The 19,799-nt window shown below is 40.8% G+C and overlaps 1 protein-coding gene across 4 annotated transcripts in view; it reads left to right on the top strand.

Moving 5' to 3' along the window:
- Window positions 1-19,799, top strand: part of LOC127569850 (rho GTPase-activating protein 6-like) — a 439,093-nt gene that overhangs the window by 371,945 nt on the left and 47,349 nt on the right. For all 4 annotated transcript variants that reach the window (XM_052014827.1, XM_052014828.1, XM_052014830.1 and 1 more), the window contains exon 4: window positions 15,803-16,059. In XM_052014827.1, coding sequence (XP_051870787.1) covers window positions 15,803-16,059 — 257 coding nt within the window. The remainder of the gene's footprint in view (window positions 1-15,802; window positions 16,060-19,799) is intronic.

Here is a 19,799-nt window from a genome sequence, read left to right as displayed (position 1 = left end):
CTCCTTGCTTAAAAAAACTGTACACCACCCCTTGACTCCTCTCAACCTCAATCCTTCCTGTTCCTGAATCACACTCCCCTTTGACCTCCTCGCACCTTCCCTCAGTCATCCATCCTCAAACTTTTGAACCCATCCTTCCTCTCTCCTGCTTCCTGGTGCTTGGTCCCCTCCTTCCTCCCCAGCAGGCCAACTTTGGCAGCAGGCATGTTCTGAACTAAAAGGTTAGAGAAGGGTTCCGTTCCCGAGTACTGTCCATTACCTGAACGGTTTGGAAGTCGGAAATGAAGCCACCCAGCAATATATTTAAATAAAAGCATGGGCTAACCAAGGACAACATGTACTTAAACCAGGGCTTTTAACAAAACCATTTAGATATTGCTGTGAACTGAGTTCCCACATGGCAGAAGATACCTGTAGTCCCGCAGCAACCAGCAAATCAATCCCACTGGTTTCCCAAACGCTCGTTCGTATTTGCAGGCTTGACATAAATTGAGCATTCATAACCTGGGGAGGACCTATAGTGAAACTGGTAGAGGAGACAAATTTGTATGTTGAGTCTTTAATAGTTTGGCACCTTCTGCAATAAGGTGACAAAGCTTATAATGAGGTGTGTGATCTTCATGCAGTGCCTTATCCTTGCATAAGTGTTAAAGTGTATTTGCAGTCTGAAATCTGATCACAATGTCCTATAATTTTTTATTACAATTGAAGTTATAATTGTAGAAAGGTACTGGAAAGAAGATTTGTTACAGTTGCATTTTAATCCCTTAATGAGCTTCTTTCATTTATTGCCTTCCCTGATTGCCTCGTGCCTTTTGTACAAGGTTATGAAATGAATGCAAGGCAGTTAATACTATTTTGTTAGGTTGTTAACAACCCAGAGCTTTATTTAACAACCAGGATTTTGGGACCAATAATGCCACTTTGAAAGATGGAAAAGCTTCATAGTCTGAAGCACAGATGAATTTCTAGTGCGTTTAGTGATGTTGGGGGAGCTCCGCTTCACAGATGCTTTGAAGTTTCGTTATCATGAGTGTGTTTATGCTATAGGGTAGTGTTTTTATTAGCTGTGAATAGTTGACATTTGAAATTAAGCCTGTAGTTATCTTGCAATACTTATCACCTGAGCAGTAACAGTGGAAGGTGAAATTTGAGAAAATCCTCAGATGCACATCTTTTCCAAATTTAGATTTTGATTCCTTTTGTAGTCCTGTGCCACTAACTCTTTTTCCATGGCTTGAAAAATAATTATCTTTCAGTTGCCTCTCTGATGCCCTTTTGAAGACACTGATTCTGTTCCCATACTCTTACTGGAAGTGGATTCCAGATTGTAACTACTGAGTTTTAATAAAAAATGCTCTCCTCACACCCTACTTATTTATTTTGCCCAAAATTTCATATCTGCACCACATGGCTCTTGAGCCATTTACTATTCAAAACAGCTTCCCACTGTCTACCTTATCTAAACCAGTCGTGACCTTGTAGGCTTCAATCAAATCTCCTCTTAGAATTCTTTAATTCAAAGAGAACAAACCAAGCTCTAACCTTGTAGCTAAAATGCCTGGAACCTGGAAAGTTCATTTTCAAGGACCTCTAGGGCTAGACATTCTATGCCTTCTTCACAGTCAGAAGGGGAAAACTGGTAGGGGATATTCTGTCTGGTTCTGAGTAAAACATTTCAGAAAGGCTTTGGGAGCCTAAGAGCAAGTTACTAGAACTGAATGGGGAGGGAGGGACAATATGTAGACACTGAAGAAGCTCAGGTAAGAGACATAGAGAAACATACAGCAAACAAGTTCTGTGGCCCACCAAGTTCACTCTGAATATTGGCCATCCATTGACATTAATTCTGTATTACTGCCATTTTATTCACTCCACATTGTCATTAACCCCCCCACCCCCCCCCCCAACACAGATTCCACCAAAGACCTATACACTAGTGTCTATTCACAGTGGCCAGTTAACCTACAAGGGTTGTTCTTGCAACTGAAATGATCAAGAGGAGGCTTGATTGAGATACTCAGAACTTTGAGGGCTTGTAAGCTGGATGCTGAGGCACCAGAGGTTGAAGAATAGATACTGCCCAGGTTCCATAGAAAACTCACCTACTGTTCCTTGAATAGTGTCTTGGGATCTCTTGCACCAATTAAGAACCTTTAAATTGATCTAATGTGGCATTTTCAATTGAAAGGCAATATAGCTCTCTTCAATACCACAACAAAGTATAACCCTAATTGATGTGCTTCTGACCTGAGGAATCCACAAGCTTCTGATTCACACCAGAATGCTCCACTAAGCCAAGGCTGACAGTTTAAGTAGGTTGCACAATCCATTTCTATTTTCAGACATGGGCACTAGTCGTGCTTCCCTATAACATTTGGCGGTTACTATTACAAATAGGTTTCTCAATGGTAATCTGATCAATGAATTCAAACATCGTAGGCCTGAGATCTCTTGCTGAGCATCTGAACAGTAGGCAGAAAATGCAATGAATGACTGTGTGCACCCATTGTGCTCTTTGGAAAATTGTAATACAGCTCTTCCTATCTATGTCATACTTGTGTCCAGAGACTGTTCTGTAACCATCAGTGGTTAACATCATTATTGTTATACTTTATATTGTCACTAATGCATGTTTATAGGGCAGCACAGTGGTCATTTAGTAGAGCTGCTGCCTTATAGTGCCAGAGACTCGGGTTCAATCCTGATTTTGGGTGCCGTCTGTGTGGAGTTTGCATGTTGTCCCTGTGACTGTGTGGATTTCCTTTAAGTTCTCCAGTTTTCTCCTACATCCCAAAGACATGTGGGTTGGTAGGTTAACTGGTAAAATGCCCCTTGTGTGTCAGTGACTAACAGAATTTGTGGGGAGTTGGTGGGACTGGAGAGAATAAAAATGGGATTACTGTAGGATTAGTATAAATGGGTGGTTGATGGTCAGTGCTAAAGGGCCTGACTCTGAATAGTGCAGGCTTCAAATACAGGGATAGACCTTCACTGATATGAATTAGCGAGCCCATTCATAACTGAGTCACTGCCAGAGAGTTTGGCTGTGAAGCGAGATCTGGAATCTTCAGAAGTGTTCCTAGTCTCTTCTGTTACCAAAGGAAATCTTTGGTGGAGGGTCCCCCCAGTGATGATGATTCCTGCCTTGGGTGGTCACTTCTAATGACATGATGCTCCACTCTGCCATTTAATAAGTTCCACAGTGGCAGGAGATCACACTGCAAAGGTTGGACTTTTTGCAAAACCTTACAACTTTTGTGTGTAATTGTGTGAAAATCCTAGAATCCATAACTCTAATGCATGCAATGTCTTGCACAACATTGAAATTGTGCAGAAGATTTTCTAGATTTCTAGACCCACATATCTTTGAAATTCAGATATCCCACCACTAACGGTCCCATTTTGCACAACATGCTAATTTGAGTGAAACAGATATATGACTCACTGTGTACACTTGTACTGAATCTCAACAAGTTCTTTAGTTTTAGCATTAACATCAATTTATTAAAATCTCAACATTTCAGAGACTGGATCATCTAAACCTCAAGCCATCCATCCCTGCACTAGTCTGAATGCTTTGCTTTTTCTGTTCTTGTGCCATAGACCAGCCCTTCTGTAGCCCCAGATGGACTGTGCACCCACCATCTATCTACCACCTCTCCAAAGGCCCAGAGTTCTGTTCTGAACGTCAGTGATGAGGCCCTGTTCTGGTAATCTAATTTAAAAACAAAATCCATGAGAAAGTCAACAAGAGTTTGGCAGGTGGCCTTCATACATTGCTGTGGTTAAAGTTCTTGGCAGAGTTGTTACCAGAGCTACATTCTGCAATTTGGAGTTTTTTTTTTGTGTGCAATTGTCTTGTGCTTCCTCCCTAAATAAAAGCATGCTGATCAAATGTGTCTTTGCTATTTTGATTTTGGTGAGATACAGAGCGAGGCAGTTTTGTGTCTGTGACCAGGTACTGTCACCTTCTACCCCGCTATACTTACTGCTGCTACTTCATGTTTTGATCTCTTCACCACACACCTTAACCCTTTCCCCAACCAAGCCTCTCCTGCAATCTCTGATTACATTCCACATTTCCACTGTATTTCACTTCTATCTCCCTAACTAGTTATGTCTAGCCTTCTCCTAGTACATTGTTCAATCTCCTCACCGTGGGTCTCTCAGGGCCTTCAGTACAATAGCACTCCTCCCTGCTGTACCTGCAAAGGATACTTTATCATCACAAACATATTGAAATGTCTTTTGACACTAAATTGAAACCTTGAATTCATAAGTTTTTCACTAGGTACAAATTGTGTTGGATGCAGTTCATGGAGTACAGAAAGATCCATGGTCTGGGTAAGGAATGGGTTGAATAGATTTGTTCTATAGTTGCTAACCTTGTCAATTGCCATCAGAGTAATACAGCAACTAAAAAGGCCCTTTGGCCCACTGAGTCAACACTGACCATCAAGCACCTATCTACACTAATCCCATTTTGTTCTCCCCACATTCCCATCAACTTCTCCGAGATTCTGCCTACTCTCTTTTGGCCTTTGTCGAGGAATAAGCAACATTCTTCAACAGCAGGAGAAGATGTCTCTTTAATCATTTTGTAGATCAAGCCAGTTATTTGGAGTGGACTTGTAAATGGCTTTTCCAGTCTGTGGTGTATGTGGAAATGTGTATTTGTGCCCACTGGCATTTCTGCAAATGCTATCTTCTGCAACTCATTCAGTTTAAATTGACCAAAGAAAACTGCAGATCCTTAGATGAGTGAATACTTCCAGTCACTGAAAGCATTGACATAGTTCACCTCTCACATGTAAACTTTGTTAAAGAGTTAATGATCTTGTATTAATAGCTAATGGAAGACTTGCAGAAAGTTCTTTTATTAGATCCGTGAAACTCTGCTGTGAATATTTTAAAACCAAGCTTGTCTCCTAGGAGTAGTATTATTATCGCCACGCAGTAATATCCATTGCTGAAAACCAGCTACACTCAGTGAGTAGGACTCAGTTTTTAACAAGGCATATGTATTGCTTTGTTTCAGCATTGGTGCTAAATGCATTGAGTATCAGATGATACTTTTACAGTGTCACTGAATGTAAGTTGGTGAATATACTTGATTTTAATTGAATGTTTTATTTTTCATAGAACAAAGTACTTTAGAAAATTTATTTCAATTTGGGGTGGATTCGGCTGGGAATGTTACATTTCAGCAGTGACCCCACATCCAATGAAATATTTTGGTTATAGACAAAACAGAATCATGGAATCCTAAATTTCAGGGTAGCAGCAGGGCAGAGCCCTGATTTGGAGAGAATCAGGAGTTGTGGGACAGACAGGTACTGACTTGGGATGTGGTGGTGTTCAAGGACCGGGAGATGAGGTGATAATATTAAACTTCATTTACAACTCCGCAGATAATGAGGCAATGTGTGCTCAAGACCCAGACAACATCCATCAAATGGATTCATAAGTCACATTTGCACCACTGAAGTGGCAGGAAAAAATATCCTCTGATGACAGGATCCAATCACCTTTCTTTGGCTTTCAATATTTCAATTAACCACTGACCAGAAGACTAGACTAGCTTCATAAGTACTGCAACTTCTAAGCAGGCTGGGTATTCTACAGCAAATGACTCACCTTTTCACACCCAAAAACCTTTTCACCATTTTTTCACCACTGTGTTCAGTTCTGGTTGCCTCATTATAGGAAGGATGTCGAAACTTTAGATGGTGCAGAGGAGATTTACCAGGATGCTGCCTGGATTGGAGAGCATGACTTATGAGGATAGGTTGAGTGAGTTAGGGCTTTTCTCTTTGGAGAGAAGGAGGATGAGAGGTGACTTGATAGAGGTGCACAAGATGATAAGAGGCATAGATCAAGTGGACAGTCAGAGACATTTTCCCAGGGCAACAATGGCTAACACGAGGGGGCAAAATTTTAAGGAGTTTGAAGGAAGATATGAGGGGGATGTCAGGGGTAAGTTTTTTTACACAGAGGGTGGTAGGTGCGTGGAACACGCTGCTGGCAGAGGTTGTGGGGGCAGATATATTAGGGACATTTAAGAGACTCTTAGATAGCCACACAAATAATAGAGAAATGGGGGGGCTATTTGGGAGGGAAGGGTTAGGTGGATATTAGAGCAGGATAAAATGTTGGAAGGGCCTGTACTATGCTGTAATGTTCTATGTTCTAAAAGCAGAAAAAGAGGCCATTCAGCCCATTGTGTAAAGAGCAGCTCTATGCAGGAGTTGTCCAGTTTGTCCCACTTAATCATAGAGTCATACAGCATGGAAACGCGCCCTTCAGCCCAACTTGCCCATGCTGACTGTGTTGCCCAACGAGTTAGTCCCATCTGCCTGAGTCTGGCCCATAGCCCTATAAACCTATCCTATCCATGTACTGATATGGATGGCTTTTAAATGTAGCTAATGTGCCCACCTCAACCACTATTTCTGGCAGCTCATTCCAAATACACACCACCCTTTGCGTGAAGAAGCTGCCCCTGATGTCCCTTTTCAGTCTCTCGCCTCTGATCTTAAACCTATGCCCTCTTGTTTTTAGCACCTGCTCCCTGGGAGAAAGACTATGTGCTTAAACCTATGCCCCTCATGATCTTATCTCCCTTTATCAGGTCACCCCTCAATCTCCTATGTTCCAGGGAATGAAGTCTTAGTCCAAGCAACCTCTCCTTGTAACCGAGGCCCTCCAAGTCAAGCAACATCCTGGTAGATCTTTTTTGCACTCTTTCTAGTTTAATAACATATTTCCTATAACAGGGTGACCAGAACTATACACAATACTCCAAGTGAGGCGTCACCAACATCTTATATAATTGCAACATAACTTCCCAATTCCCATACTCAACACCCTGACTGATGGAGGCCAGCATGCCAAATGCCTTCTTCACCATCCTAACTACCTGTGACGCCACTTTCAGTGAACTATACACCTGCACTTCTAGGTCCCTCTTCCCTAACACTCCCCAGTCCACTACCATTCACTGTATAAGCCCTACCCTGGTTTGATCTACCAAAATGCAATACCTCATGTTTATCTGGATTGAAACCAATTGCCAATCCTAAACCCACACACCAAGCTGATTAAGATCCCCCTGTAATTTTTCATAACCTCCACACTGTCTACAACACCACCTATTTTCCACAAACTTACTAACCATACCTTGTACATTCACATCCTAATCGTTTATATAAATTACAAACAGATCCCTGTGGCGCGCCACTAGACACAGGCCTAAGCTCTGAGAAACAACCTGCGACCATCACCCTCTGCTTCCAACCATTGAGCCAATTATGAGTCCAATCTGCTACCTCTCCCTGGATCCCATGTGATCCATCCTTCCAGACTAGCATGCCATGAGGACCTTGTCAAAGGCCTTGCTGAAGTTCATGTAGACAACATCCACTGCCCTACCCTCTTGGTTACCTCCTTGAAGAACTCCAAGAGATTTGTCAGACATCACTTCCCATCCACAAAGCTGTGCTGACTGTCCCAAATCAGACCCTGTATCTCCAAATGTTGGTAGATCCTGTCCCTCAGAATCGCCTCCAGCAACTTACCCACCACCAATGTCAGACTCACTGGCCTGTAGTTTTCTTTCTTGTTTTTGCTACTGTTTTTAAACAATGATGCCACATTAGCCACTCTCCAGTCCTCCAGAAGCTCACCGGTGGCCAGAGATGAAGCAAAGATCTCTGCAAAGGCCTCCGCAATTTCTTCTTTCATTTCCCTCTAGGTCCAAGAATGCACCATGGCAGACCCTGGGGATTTATCCACCGTAATGCACTTTAAACCTTCTGAATCAGGTTTAACCAGAATCCTCTCTTTCCCCCCCCCTCTCCCCCCCCCCCCCCCCCCCCCCCCCACCATTTCCTTTGGTTCCACTACCTAAGGTAGTCCATTACAGGCCTTAAACACTCATGTTTAAACAAAAAATCATCATGCCATTTTTGGTTCTTTTCCCCATCCCTTTAATTAGATGTCCTCAGTGCGGCACCACACCACCAACAGGAACAGTTTTCCCCCGTCCGCTCTGACTACACCCTTAATGATTTTAAATATCTCCATCAGATGTCCTATTTTCTAAGGAGAACAACCCCAACTTCTCCATTCCTTCTGTAGAACTGAATCCTCTCATCCCTGAAGTCACTTACTAAATCTTTTATGCATTTGCAGTAAAGTCTTCACGTCTTTCCTAAAGAGTGACATCCAGGACTAGACTTAATGCCCTAATTATGACTGGCCCAGTATTTTACGAAGGTTCATCATGACTTCATTGCTCTTGTATTCCATGCCTATAATTATAAATCCCTGGATCCCAAAAATATATGCGTATACCCCTGATTAATAGGTATATGAACAGGTAAAAGGTGATAAGAGAGCAAAAAGAAATCTCTTGGAGGCAGAGCTCATGGCTGTAGTCCTAAATAAGTTAGTCAACCTACAGCCAGGAAGATGGTACGGCTGGAGTCTCAGGAAAGGAAGATCAAATAGAGATCCTATAGGGGCTAAAAATTGTAAAAGAACAGACACTAGAAAGGCTAGCTACACTTAAAATGGACAAGATCATGCAATAAACAATATTCACACTTTGTTGCTGCTGATATTGCATGCTGAAGAAGAGTGATGTTGAAATGATGTCAATTGATTGAACTGTAATTTTATAACATAAATATATAAGGCTTTGATCAGTGGAAAAGTGAATTTGCCATATCAGTCCTTCTTGATAAGATTCTGTGCCCTAATGCGTTAAAGGGGTGGGTGTGGGGATGAGGGATTGGGATAGGGGAGTGTACCATGAATGCTTGGAATTGCTTTTACCATTTTTATAGGGGGATGTGAAGAAATTTTAAAGGCCTAATTCAAGCCATTTGAAGTGGCACAGCCCCTGCATGTTAAGTGACGATAAAATGTATTTCTATAGCTCTGTAGTTTGCAGATGGCTAGAAATGGTTTTGTTCCTTTTTGGGAAAAAGTCATGATTTTATAACCACATTGAAATGCCACATCCTTAAGCAATGTAGATTTTTTTTGTTTGTTTGACAGTTCCATTTGAAAGAAAATGGGAAATCCTTTCATCAGGATGAGATAACTCCAAAACCATGAAGTAATTTCTAGCTGTGAGCTTGAGTGCCCTATTTTTACTTCTCATTTTCCTCATGTGTATTATTTCCCTTTTTATTGTGTAGCTAGGCAGCATACTGTTCTGGTTCCTGTTTAGTAGGAAGGCCCCCAAGTTTGTCATCAACAGTGCTAATCCCATATGAATCATGAAAGTTTCTTTTGTATTGATTGGTTAATAATTTAAATGCTGTACTCCTTGATGTTTAAATGGGTTGCAAGAAACATTTTATATAAATGAATGTATGTAGATTTTAATTTAAAAAATTAGGAGACGTTAAAAATAACGAATTGGCACTTCTGCATTTACCTGCTGTGGTAGTATAATGCTTCAGTTACTGGACATGAGTTAAAATCCTGCCATGAAGTGAATTTTAAGTTCAAGTAATACTTGAATAATTAAAAATTCAGCTACTGGATTGAGGTAAATCATTTGGTTCACCAATGTCCTTCAAGAAAGGATAATCTGTTGTTTTTGCCTGGTCAGTCCTAAATGTGATTTATATAATCTAGGAATGTAATTGAAAGTGCTCTGAAGTGACCTAGCAAACAATTCAGGGCAATTAAAGATGAGCAATAAATGCTGCCCTTGCCCGTGATGTCTGCATGCTGTGAAGGAATTTAAGAAAAAGCTATGCACCCACATTTAGAGGGTATAAAACATTTTATGAATGAGCCTCAATATTTTTTATAGCACAGTAAGGCCATTTTACTTGCAGCTTCAGGTATTCTATGAATTGACTAACTTGTGTCTTAAGTTCTGCTTTTCATTGGTGAAACTATTTTTTGAGGGTTTGAGCCAAGATTATGCTGTATTTTGCATCATATTAATAGTGTATTTGGACCCTCTTTGCTGTGAGGCAAATCATTGTTTTTGCTTGGTGAGGTACAGTGAGCTGTCTTTAGTCTCCGTATTTCACCCAGGTACTGGATGACATTGAGGTGGCCAAGGTCCCAAAAAAGGTACATGGTCTGCAAGCAACATCCATATTAAAAATGTTAAGAGTAAATAAGAACCTTTACTGGTCTTTTGCCCAAATGATAATTGCCCTGTAATTTAAATGATTTTAAAATCCTGTCCGACTGATAAGAAAATGATCACATTTTAATACTAAACCAAGCAAGGCCAGTCCTGCCCCATTATCTTTATTGGTATGAGGTTAAATAATCATTGTTTCAAAAGTTGTTCTTTTCCTCAGTTCGCACAGCCGTCTCTAAATGTGGTGAATGTTTTGTTTGTGTCTGCTACCCTTTAAGGCAATGAGTTCCAGACCCCTACCAAGCTCGGGGTGAAAGAAAACTTTGCTCATTTCTCCACTAAGCATTCTATCATTAAATCAGTGTCCCCTGTTTTGTAATGCCTCGATTAAGTGAAAAGGGTCTTTCCAGTTTACTCTAGTGAGGCCACTTATAACTTTGTACAACAGAATTAGGTCTCCTCTCAGCTGCCTCTGCTCCAGAGAAAATAATCTCAGTTTATCCCGTCTTTCCTCATAGCCACAAATTTCCAGTTTCGGCAACATCCTCGTAAACCACATCTACACCCTCTCCGGTATAGTCACATCAGTCCTCTAGGGTGATCAGAACTGTATGGAGTACTGAAGCTGGTCATAAAATCCTTTTCAACCCTGAGATTCGTCAGTTGCAGATCAACTCTTCTTTCCTTCTCAAGAACTAGTAGATCTTCTCCTTGAAGCAGTTTGACCTGTGACCTGTACACCTCCTATGAAATGTTCATTCTTTGTTGGCTGCTTCTTTGATTCCTACTGTAATGAGATAGTGTGGACCAACATTGTGTAATAGTAATACCTGTTTTTTCAGTTCTACCAAAGTGCTGCACTGATGCTTACAGTTATTATCTTCCTCTGTTCAATGACAGCTTGTTCTAACTTGTGGTTAGATCCTTTTTTTAATTTTATATTCTCCATTTTCTTGTCTACCCCATGCTGCAAATACACACCAATCTCTCATGATTGATTTTTATCTGGGAGGAAATCTCTTAATTAAAGAATTGAATGGGGACAATCCTCAAGTAGCATAAGGGCTGGATCAACAATCGATTAGAGTTGCTGGTTATGATTGCACCACTATTTATGTTTATCACTGCTTTGCAGAACAAAGGGGAATACAACACGAAGTACTTTTAATTTATATTGAGAACATTGTAAATTAAGGAATGTCTGTGTGAAGAAAAAAATTGTTTTATATTATGCCTTCCATGACTCAGCTATTCCGAAATGCCTCCCATCCTATGAAGTCCCTTGACAATGTAGGAAACCTAACAACTAGAGTGCTCTTTACAGCAAAGTTCTGCAAAGGGCTTTGTGATAATGACCAGTATGATCTGTTAATAATAATTGAGTGATAAATATTGAACCAGATTACTGGGGACAACTTCTCTGCTCTTAGTCAGAATGGTGCCTTGGATCTTTTACTACCTGAGACTTAGCATCTACTTGAGAACAGAGAGACAGTTTTACAACTTGCATGAAAGGAGATGTTTACGAGTGTCAGCATAGGTTATGTTGTCTTGTTTCTGGAGTGGGGCGAATGCACATCGTTCTGACTCAGATGAATGCTGTTCATAAAATTTTGATAAACAATGGTGATGTATGTACTTCACTGAGAGTTAGCATGTGTGATTGGTTTGGTACTGTATGTATTGTGGGTAATGCCCAGTATTGTCATTGGTCATCAGGTTTAACTGGGAATATAGACAGGTTGTTAAGCTGCAGTATTTGCAGAGATTGGGGAAAATTGAGATTGTTTTATGTTGAAATAAGATGTTGGCAAACGTTACATAGAACTCCTTTGTTCAGTTTGTAAGCAAGACCCTGGACTTCCAGTTACCTGTCACTATGACGCTCACCTCGTTTTCCCTTCAACTCTCTGCCCTCAGCCCCTTTTACTGACCTAACGAAGTTCAGTTTAAGTTTGAGGAACAGCACCTTATCTTTCAATTTGGCACCTTGCAACTTTCCAGATTTGATGTTGAGCACAGCAATTTCAGATAATGATTCTGCTTTTCTCATTTAAACCTCTCCAAGACCAATCTGCTGGTTCATGTCACAGCATCATACCTTTTGCCTATGCACCATGCTCCCTGTTGTTATTTAAATTCTGCCTTCGCCCCTCTTAAAGAACTTTCCTTGTGCAGTTTGGGTGCTCCCATTTCGCACTCCCAAGGCTGCCACATCCTCGATGACGAGACTCTGAACAGTGGCAAGGTCTTGAATGAGTAAATGCCATCACTTGGTGGTTAGTGGCAGAGCCAGAGCAAGCTCCACCTGTGAAATAACTGAAAGAAAATTTGACAGACTGGTAAGCTACCATTCCTCGCTCCAACCCCCAACTCTCCCAGCTTCACCGGTTGTCAGAGCTGTCTAAGTACTGTCTAAGGTCTTGAATGTCTCTGACATTTGGAAACTTTCCAAAATTATTACAAGTTATTCAAATTGTTGATATTTATTTTCTGAGTAATAAAATTCAACCTCACCCCAGAACATTCAACTTTAAAAAAAAAATTAGGAAGTACAAATGTTTAAAATAGTCCCTTGCATGTACTCTTTTCTTCAAGTCCAACCTGGAGCAGACTGTTTCAGCAGACTCCCCCCTAAGTGATGAGGAATACCCAGACTTTACACTCCCGTCCTGGCACAGTAATTTGGCCAGAAAAATCATCTGTCAAGGATCTACTACAGAAATATGAAACCAGAAATCAATTTGATCACATTTACCAGTTTAAGAAAAATATTTAACTAATTATATAGCTGTAAAAACATTTTCAAAATCCATTTGGCTGCCATCTTGCTTTTTCTAACAATAAACCTTAAAGGAGCTGCTGATTATTAGTGATTCAAATGAAGTAGAGACAGTAGATATTATATGATTCTTTTACTAGTATGCATATTCTGATAGTTTTAGTCACTTTATTTCTGATCTGTGGACTTTGTCAGTATGTATTTACACCAGTGTTTATTGGGGGCTCTGGTTTCTGTTGCATGGCATATATACTTGTTTATGGTAGCCCGTGAATAAGAAAACCAGCACAAAGAGTGGAGTTCTGACTCGCACCGTATTTTAGGATGTTTTTCTGTTAAAAAAAATAAATACAGAGTATCAGGCAAAAGAATGTAGAGAACAAAACTTCCGAATTTACTGAAAGTTTATTGATCAATGTGCTAACGGTAATAATTTGCATTACAGCAGGAAATTGCTCTCTTCTACAGTAAGCAAATATTTTCTCTTCAATATTGGAGAACAGTTATTGGTCTTGGGTTGTAGGTTTATGTCCCCTTTCAGAGACTCAAGTATATAATTTAGTTTGAAACCCCATTGCAGAACAGAGAGATTGCAGCACTGTCTAACTTGATATCTTTCAGATTAGATGTTATAACCAGGCTTCATCTGCCTCCTCTGCTAATTCCATGGCACAATTCAAAGCAGCAGAAAGAATTTCTCCTAAGTATCCTTAAAGCAGCAACTTACCCAAAACAAATTATTTGGCTGTCAAATCATTGGGGCATGTGATATCTTGCTGTGGGCAGATTTTCTGACTTTTTTTTCCTGCATTGCAGTAGTGACTGTATTTCAAAGCTACTTTCTTGGTTATAAAACATTCTGAGGTGCAAGGCACTATTTAAATGCATGCAATATTTTTTCTTAGTTATCCATCTGGGACAGAAGTAGATTTTTATATCCTTATAATAAATGTTATGCTCATATAGACCACTTTCAAAATTCCAAAGAGTTATTGTAATGACATTATCATCAATCTAGCCAACTTCAAAGTCGTTTTCAGGCGATGCTTTAAATTCCAATTTGACGACATTTTATTTTTAAACTGCGATTTATGTGGCAAGTTGAACTGCCAGTATTGTTTTAAACTATTGTTTCACAGTAGGAATGCCTAACTACAGTTTCTTTATAATTGAGTGAAAATTCTTAAGATCCCATGTCTCGTTTAAAGAAAGATGGACAAAGATGAAGAAAACATGAGTAAGAATATTTTTGGGCCAACTCGTTGGCTCTGCTCAGTCTCAGTTAAAATGACATACAAGTATGAGGCATGCAAACACCAATTTTTTTTTTGCTAACTTTTGTTTTTTTTTTGGGGATCTGGGTGTCATTGGGAAGGCAAGCATTTATCATCCATCCCTAACTGCCCTTGAAATGAGTGACATGCTTGGTGTTTCGGAGGACATTGGTGAGTCAGCTGCATTGCTAGAGTCACATGTAGGCAAGATCAGTTAATGATGAACCAGGTAGAGTCAACCAGGTGGGTATGACAATCTTCATTATTAATGACTAGTTAACATTTCTTTAAATTTCAGGAACTGAATTTAATATCCATGGCTGCTGTGATGGGGTATGAATTTGGGTCTTTGGATTGTTAGCCTCTGGATTGCTAGTCCTGTATTGAACCACTATGCCAGCAGTCTACCCACTTCAATGTTAGATGCCAATACTAAATTTAATCAAAAGCATTATTTATCAAGTGCTGTTAAGAAGTTTGATAACAAAGAATATCTGCTATCTTTTCTTCACAGCCATTCTATAAGATACAGATTTTTGATGGCATGTTCAAATATTTCTCTTCTGTCACTTGGGGGTAAAATCCATTACAATTAAACTTGAATGGAAAGGAATTTTTTGTGGGGTTTATAATGGATATCTTATCCACTATAGTTGATTTGGGTCCACCACCCAGTTTCAAATGTGTTAAGTTTTACTTGGCACCTACCCCCAGTGACGTTGAATTCTGTCCCCATTATTTTCCAAAGCATGTCAGCTAATTAAAGCAATCGAAGCAATGCAATAATCAAATTACAAAGCTGTGATATTGTATGAATATTCATTGGCCTGACATATTAGTTGTTTGCAGAAAAATAGTAGGAAATCTCCACTAGGAATTTCCTGTGGATTTATCTCCATGGTGTTATAAATGGAAGAATGCTGACACGTTACACTGCAGTTACAATAAATTTTTCAGTGAACTTGGTGAGTTTAAAGGGAGCGGAAAACAGAATCCGGTGAGAAATTTCTAAATAATAAAATGATTATTCCACTCCAGAATTTTCAACTTTTAAAAAAAAATGAGGAAGTACTGATTTCAGCTTGCCAAGCACTCCGAACAATGACTCCGGCTGCAAGCCACGTTTCTAAACCCCAGCGTTCCCTGCCCAGTCCCCCATTCCCACCGCACATACGGCCATAGTCCAGTCCCCAGCCCACAGTTCGGATCCTGGCTCCGGCTGCACCCTCCGCACTCCTTTGGACCTCCGCAGCACAGTCCAGACCAATGAGTGAGCCAGATGCCGAACCATTGGAATATCCAAACAATTGGATGATGGAATATCAGAATTTTGCTGTAAAATCAGAAATTGCTGGAAACAATCAGTAAGTCAGACAACATCTGTGGAAAGAGAAACTTTAACTTTGTTAACGACGTTAATGCTGTTCCTCTCTCCACAGGTGCTGCCTGACCTGTTGACTATTTTCAGCACTTTCTGTTTTTATTATAAAGTATATTGCTTGTTGTGAGTTGCTCAATATGATCAGTCTAACTTCTGTCTGCATTATAGTTTTAAGTAATTTTGCTAAATAAATTATTGTGACTTTTGTAATAAACCATCTGATTCATTCCTTTTTCTACCAGCAGAATTTGCACCCCATGCCTTTGCAATGCCATTGTCCCAAGTGATTGTCAATGATCGGGCCCAGAAACAAAAGCAGGATGCTCTGAGAGAGGAGCAGAAGGATAATTTGGACCTGGTGACATCAGTCTTGCCATTTGGATCCAAAAAACCCAACAAAGAACTCTCAAGCAGCAATTCATCTCTCAGCTCAACCTCAGAAACTCTAAATGAACCAGCATCACCCAATACTCCCGAAGCTGCCCAACGTGTGAGAAGACGGGTAAGCTTGTTGGCATATCTTGTATATGATTCAAAAGAATCTTCCACTCGTTTTTCACAGAGCCATTTCCATTGATGCTTCTCTAATATTGTGTAGAATCTTACAAAATTTATAATCCAGTACCTGGTCCTTTGGTCCAGTGTAATTGTAGCAGTGGAGAGAGAACTCCCAGCCTAATCCCAGTTTCCAGCATCAGGTGCATAGTCCTGCAGATCACAGCTCTTCAGGCTCTGTTTAAAAGTGATGAGGGTTTCTGGCTCTCACTCTTTCAGGTAGTGAATTCTAGAATCCCACTACCCCCAGGGTGAAAATACTCTTCCTCCTCCCCCTTGCAATCCCTCTGTCAGTTACTTGAAGTCTTTGTCCCTTGGCTTTTGATCCCTCCGCTGGGGGAGCTCAGTCCTTCCTAGTTATTCTGTCTAGTCCCCTCGTAATTTGATACATATGAGTTAACTCTTTCCCACACCTTTCTCAATATATAAAACAACAGCCACAGCCAATCTGTTCTTTCCTCATAGCGACAATTCTCCAATCTTGCCAACATCCTCGTTTATCTCTGCAGCCTCTCCAGTGTACCTTTCCTGTAAATGTGGTGACTAACTCTATGCACTACTCAAGTTGTGGTCTAAATAGTATTGTATACTATTCTACCATTATCTCCCTGCTCTTGTACTCTATATCTTGGCTAGTAAAGAAAAGTATCCTTTACGCCTTTCTAAACATCTGGTCTATCTACCCTGCTACAATTGATTATCAATGGACATACAGTCCAAGGTCCTTCTGTCATTCACACATCTCATTATCTTCACATTAATTGTATGCTTTCCTTGCCTTATGGCACCTCCCCAAATGTATTACCTCAAACTTCCCTGCATTAAATTCCATTTGCCACTTTTCTGCCCAGTGAACTAAATTATCTATATCGTGCTGCAGTGTAAGGCTTTCCTTCTTGCTGCTAACTGCAACCACAGTTAACATTTCTTTCACATATTGGATTACTGTCTGCTTTACATGTTTTAGCTAAACAGTCTGTAGACATTCTACAATCCGGTCAAAGGGAATGCCCCAGGACGTGAAAATTTGCATTTCATACAGAGTGTTTTTTTTCTCAAGATGGTGTTTGTTTAGTGCATGCAAGGCAGTATGATGGAGATCCTCTTTGAATTCACCCTGCTAGTGGGATAGTTTGTTTTCCCTGGTATTCCTAAGTGTTCTCTCATCCAAGGGCTAAGTAGGCCTGAGTCTACTTATCTGGGACCTCAGAGAGCTGAATGAAAACGTAAGAACACGGGCGCTGGAGTCAGCCACCTGACCCCTCCAAGCTTGCCCATCATTCAATATGTTCATGGAGGATCAACTCCTCTTCTGCATCAGATGTCCATAGCCCTCAATCTCCCAATCTTTCAAAAATATACCTCCCCCCACTTTAAATACCTCCAATGACCTAGTCTCCACAACTCTGTGGAGTTACCACATACCTCAGTTTTGAAGGAAGGGCCCCTTATCTTGAAACTATGTCACTTCATTCGAGACACTCCCACTAGTGAAAGCATTGTTGCATTGCTCAATCCAGGGTGTTGGGGTCAGTAATTATCACTTGGCAAGGCAGAGACTGGGACAGTGAAGTCTGAGATTTTGTAAAGTATGTTTTGTCTATGGTTTTCAAATCAGCTCACTACAAGCCATGAAACTGTCTCCACTACCACCCTTAGCAGCACATTCCAAGCACCCACCACTCTCTGTGTGTCACAAAAAAACTTGCCCCACACATCTCCTTACGCCCTTAAATGCATGCCATCCAGTATTAGACATTTCAACCATGGGTAAAAGATAGTGGCTGTCTACTCTGTCTATGCCTCTCATAATCTTACAAACTTCTATCAGGTCTCCTCTCAGCCTCTGTCGCTCCAGAGAAAATAACCCAAGTTTGTCCAACCTCTCCTTATAGCACATGCCCTCAAATCCAGGCAGCATCCTGGTAACCCGCTTCTGCACCCTCTCCAAAGCCTCCACATCCTCCCTATAATGGGGCGACCAGAATTGAACACAATATTCCAGATGCGGTCTAACCAGAGTTTTATAAAGCTGCAACATAACTTCCTGACTCTTGAACTCAGTGCCTCGACTAATAAAGGCAGACACCTTTGCCACCCTATCAACCTGTGCAACCACTTTCAGGGAGCTATGGACTTGGACCCCAAGATCCCTCTGTACCTCAACACTGTTAAGGGTCTTGTCTTTAACAGTGTACTGTTGATGTAGATTGGTGCCATCAGCATGCGTGTCTGGTATCATGGAAGCTGCACAATGACGAGATCAGTGCCACACCTCACGTGCTGGTGGCCAGAATCCATCAGAATTTTGGCAAGGACAATAAAGAGTGAGGGAACACCACTCACTGTTGCTGGTTTCTGGTCTTTCAGAAGGTCCAGCACAATTTTGTGAGAAAATAATGTTGCATAATGGCTAAATGTCACCTAATATTGTTCTGTAACCCAAGACTATTCTCCTCACTATCAACAACATCACCAGTTTCCGTGTCATATGAAAACTCATCATGCCTACATACACAACTCATCCTGGTGGTCACCCATTGCCTTTCTGTCTATGCAGCCATTGCTTGCAATGTGATATGCTCACCAAACACTCTATCCACGATGTCCTCAGAGTCACGGATGCCTCATAGTGAGTCCATCTGCAGCTTCATCTGTGCAATGTAGTCAGTCAGGAATTGCAGCTGGACTCGCTTCCTGCACTCATTGTCACCAGGGGCATTGGAAGTCTTTCTGATTTCCCATATGTTTCGGGGGAACATTCCATGGGGCTGAGTGCTCTTGCTATGAAATATCTTTGGACTAATTCCTTAGTTACTTTAATTTGGTACACTGATAACGCTATGGTCTTATATCTCTCTACTATGATTTTAAATTCCCTACCTTTACTTTTACTTCTGTGAGTGAAAGTAGTAAGGAAAGGTGGAAAGACCCTTGAGTTGCTACTCACCAATAAGCTGCCTTCGCTCTCATGCATCAGTCTCTGAATTGTCAGCTATGCCATTCAACGTTTCTAGATGAAAACCTTCATCAGTGGGCAGATACCAATGGCTTTGATTTACTCAGGTACAAATGAATTAACTTGGAGTGTTCAGACTGTGAAACATACCTGACACTAGACTTCAAAACAGACACTTTATTTCAAGCTCTGTCACAGGAAGAGATTCCCAGGCAGACGAAGAAAAACATACAAGTTTGTGCTTTAAGCCTCTGTAATGAAATGCAACTTTCCCACTTACACCTGGGAATCTCTGGTCCATGACCTCAAAATGGAGAACGAGCACACAGGATGGTGTTGAGAACCTAGAGTCCATGCATCAGATGCACACAAACCCCTGAGTATGTGGATGGAGCACATCACAAACTACCCACCCTTCCTCCCTGTCTTCAACCACTTGCCCATCTGTGGAAGAGTCTGTGGTTCCCATGCTGGTCTCATCAGTCACCTGAGAACTCACAGAACCAGAGTGGAAACAAGTCATCCTCACTCCCCAGGAATTGAAGAAGAAGAAGAAAAATCTACTTAAGATCTTCAATCCTTAATTGTCCTCAAAAAATCATTTTTAAACCACTGGTGATTTGATGCAGCTGAGGAGATGGCTTGACCACTTTAGCAGGTTGTTAAAAATCAACCCTATCAGTATTGGACTAAAATCACATATTAGGTTGGGCATTTGCTTTAGCCTT

The sequence above is a fragment of the Pristis pectinata genome, chromosome 4, assembly GCF_009764475.1.
Source record: "Pristis pectinata isolate sPriPec2 chromosome 4, sPriPec2.1.pri, whole genome shotgun sequence".
Lineage (NCBI taxonomy): Eukaryota > Metazoa > Chordata > Chondrichthyes > Rhinopristiformes > Pristidae > Pristis > Pristis pectinata.
This window is presented reverse-complemented; position numbering and strand designations above follow the sequence as displayed.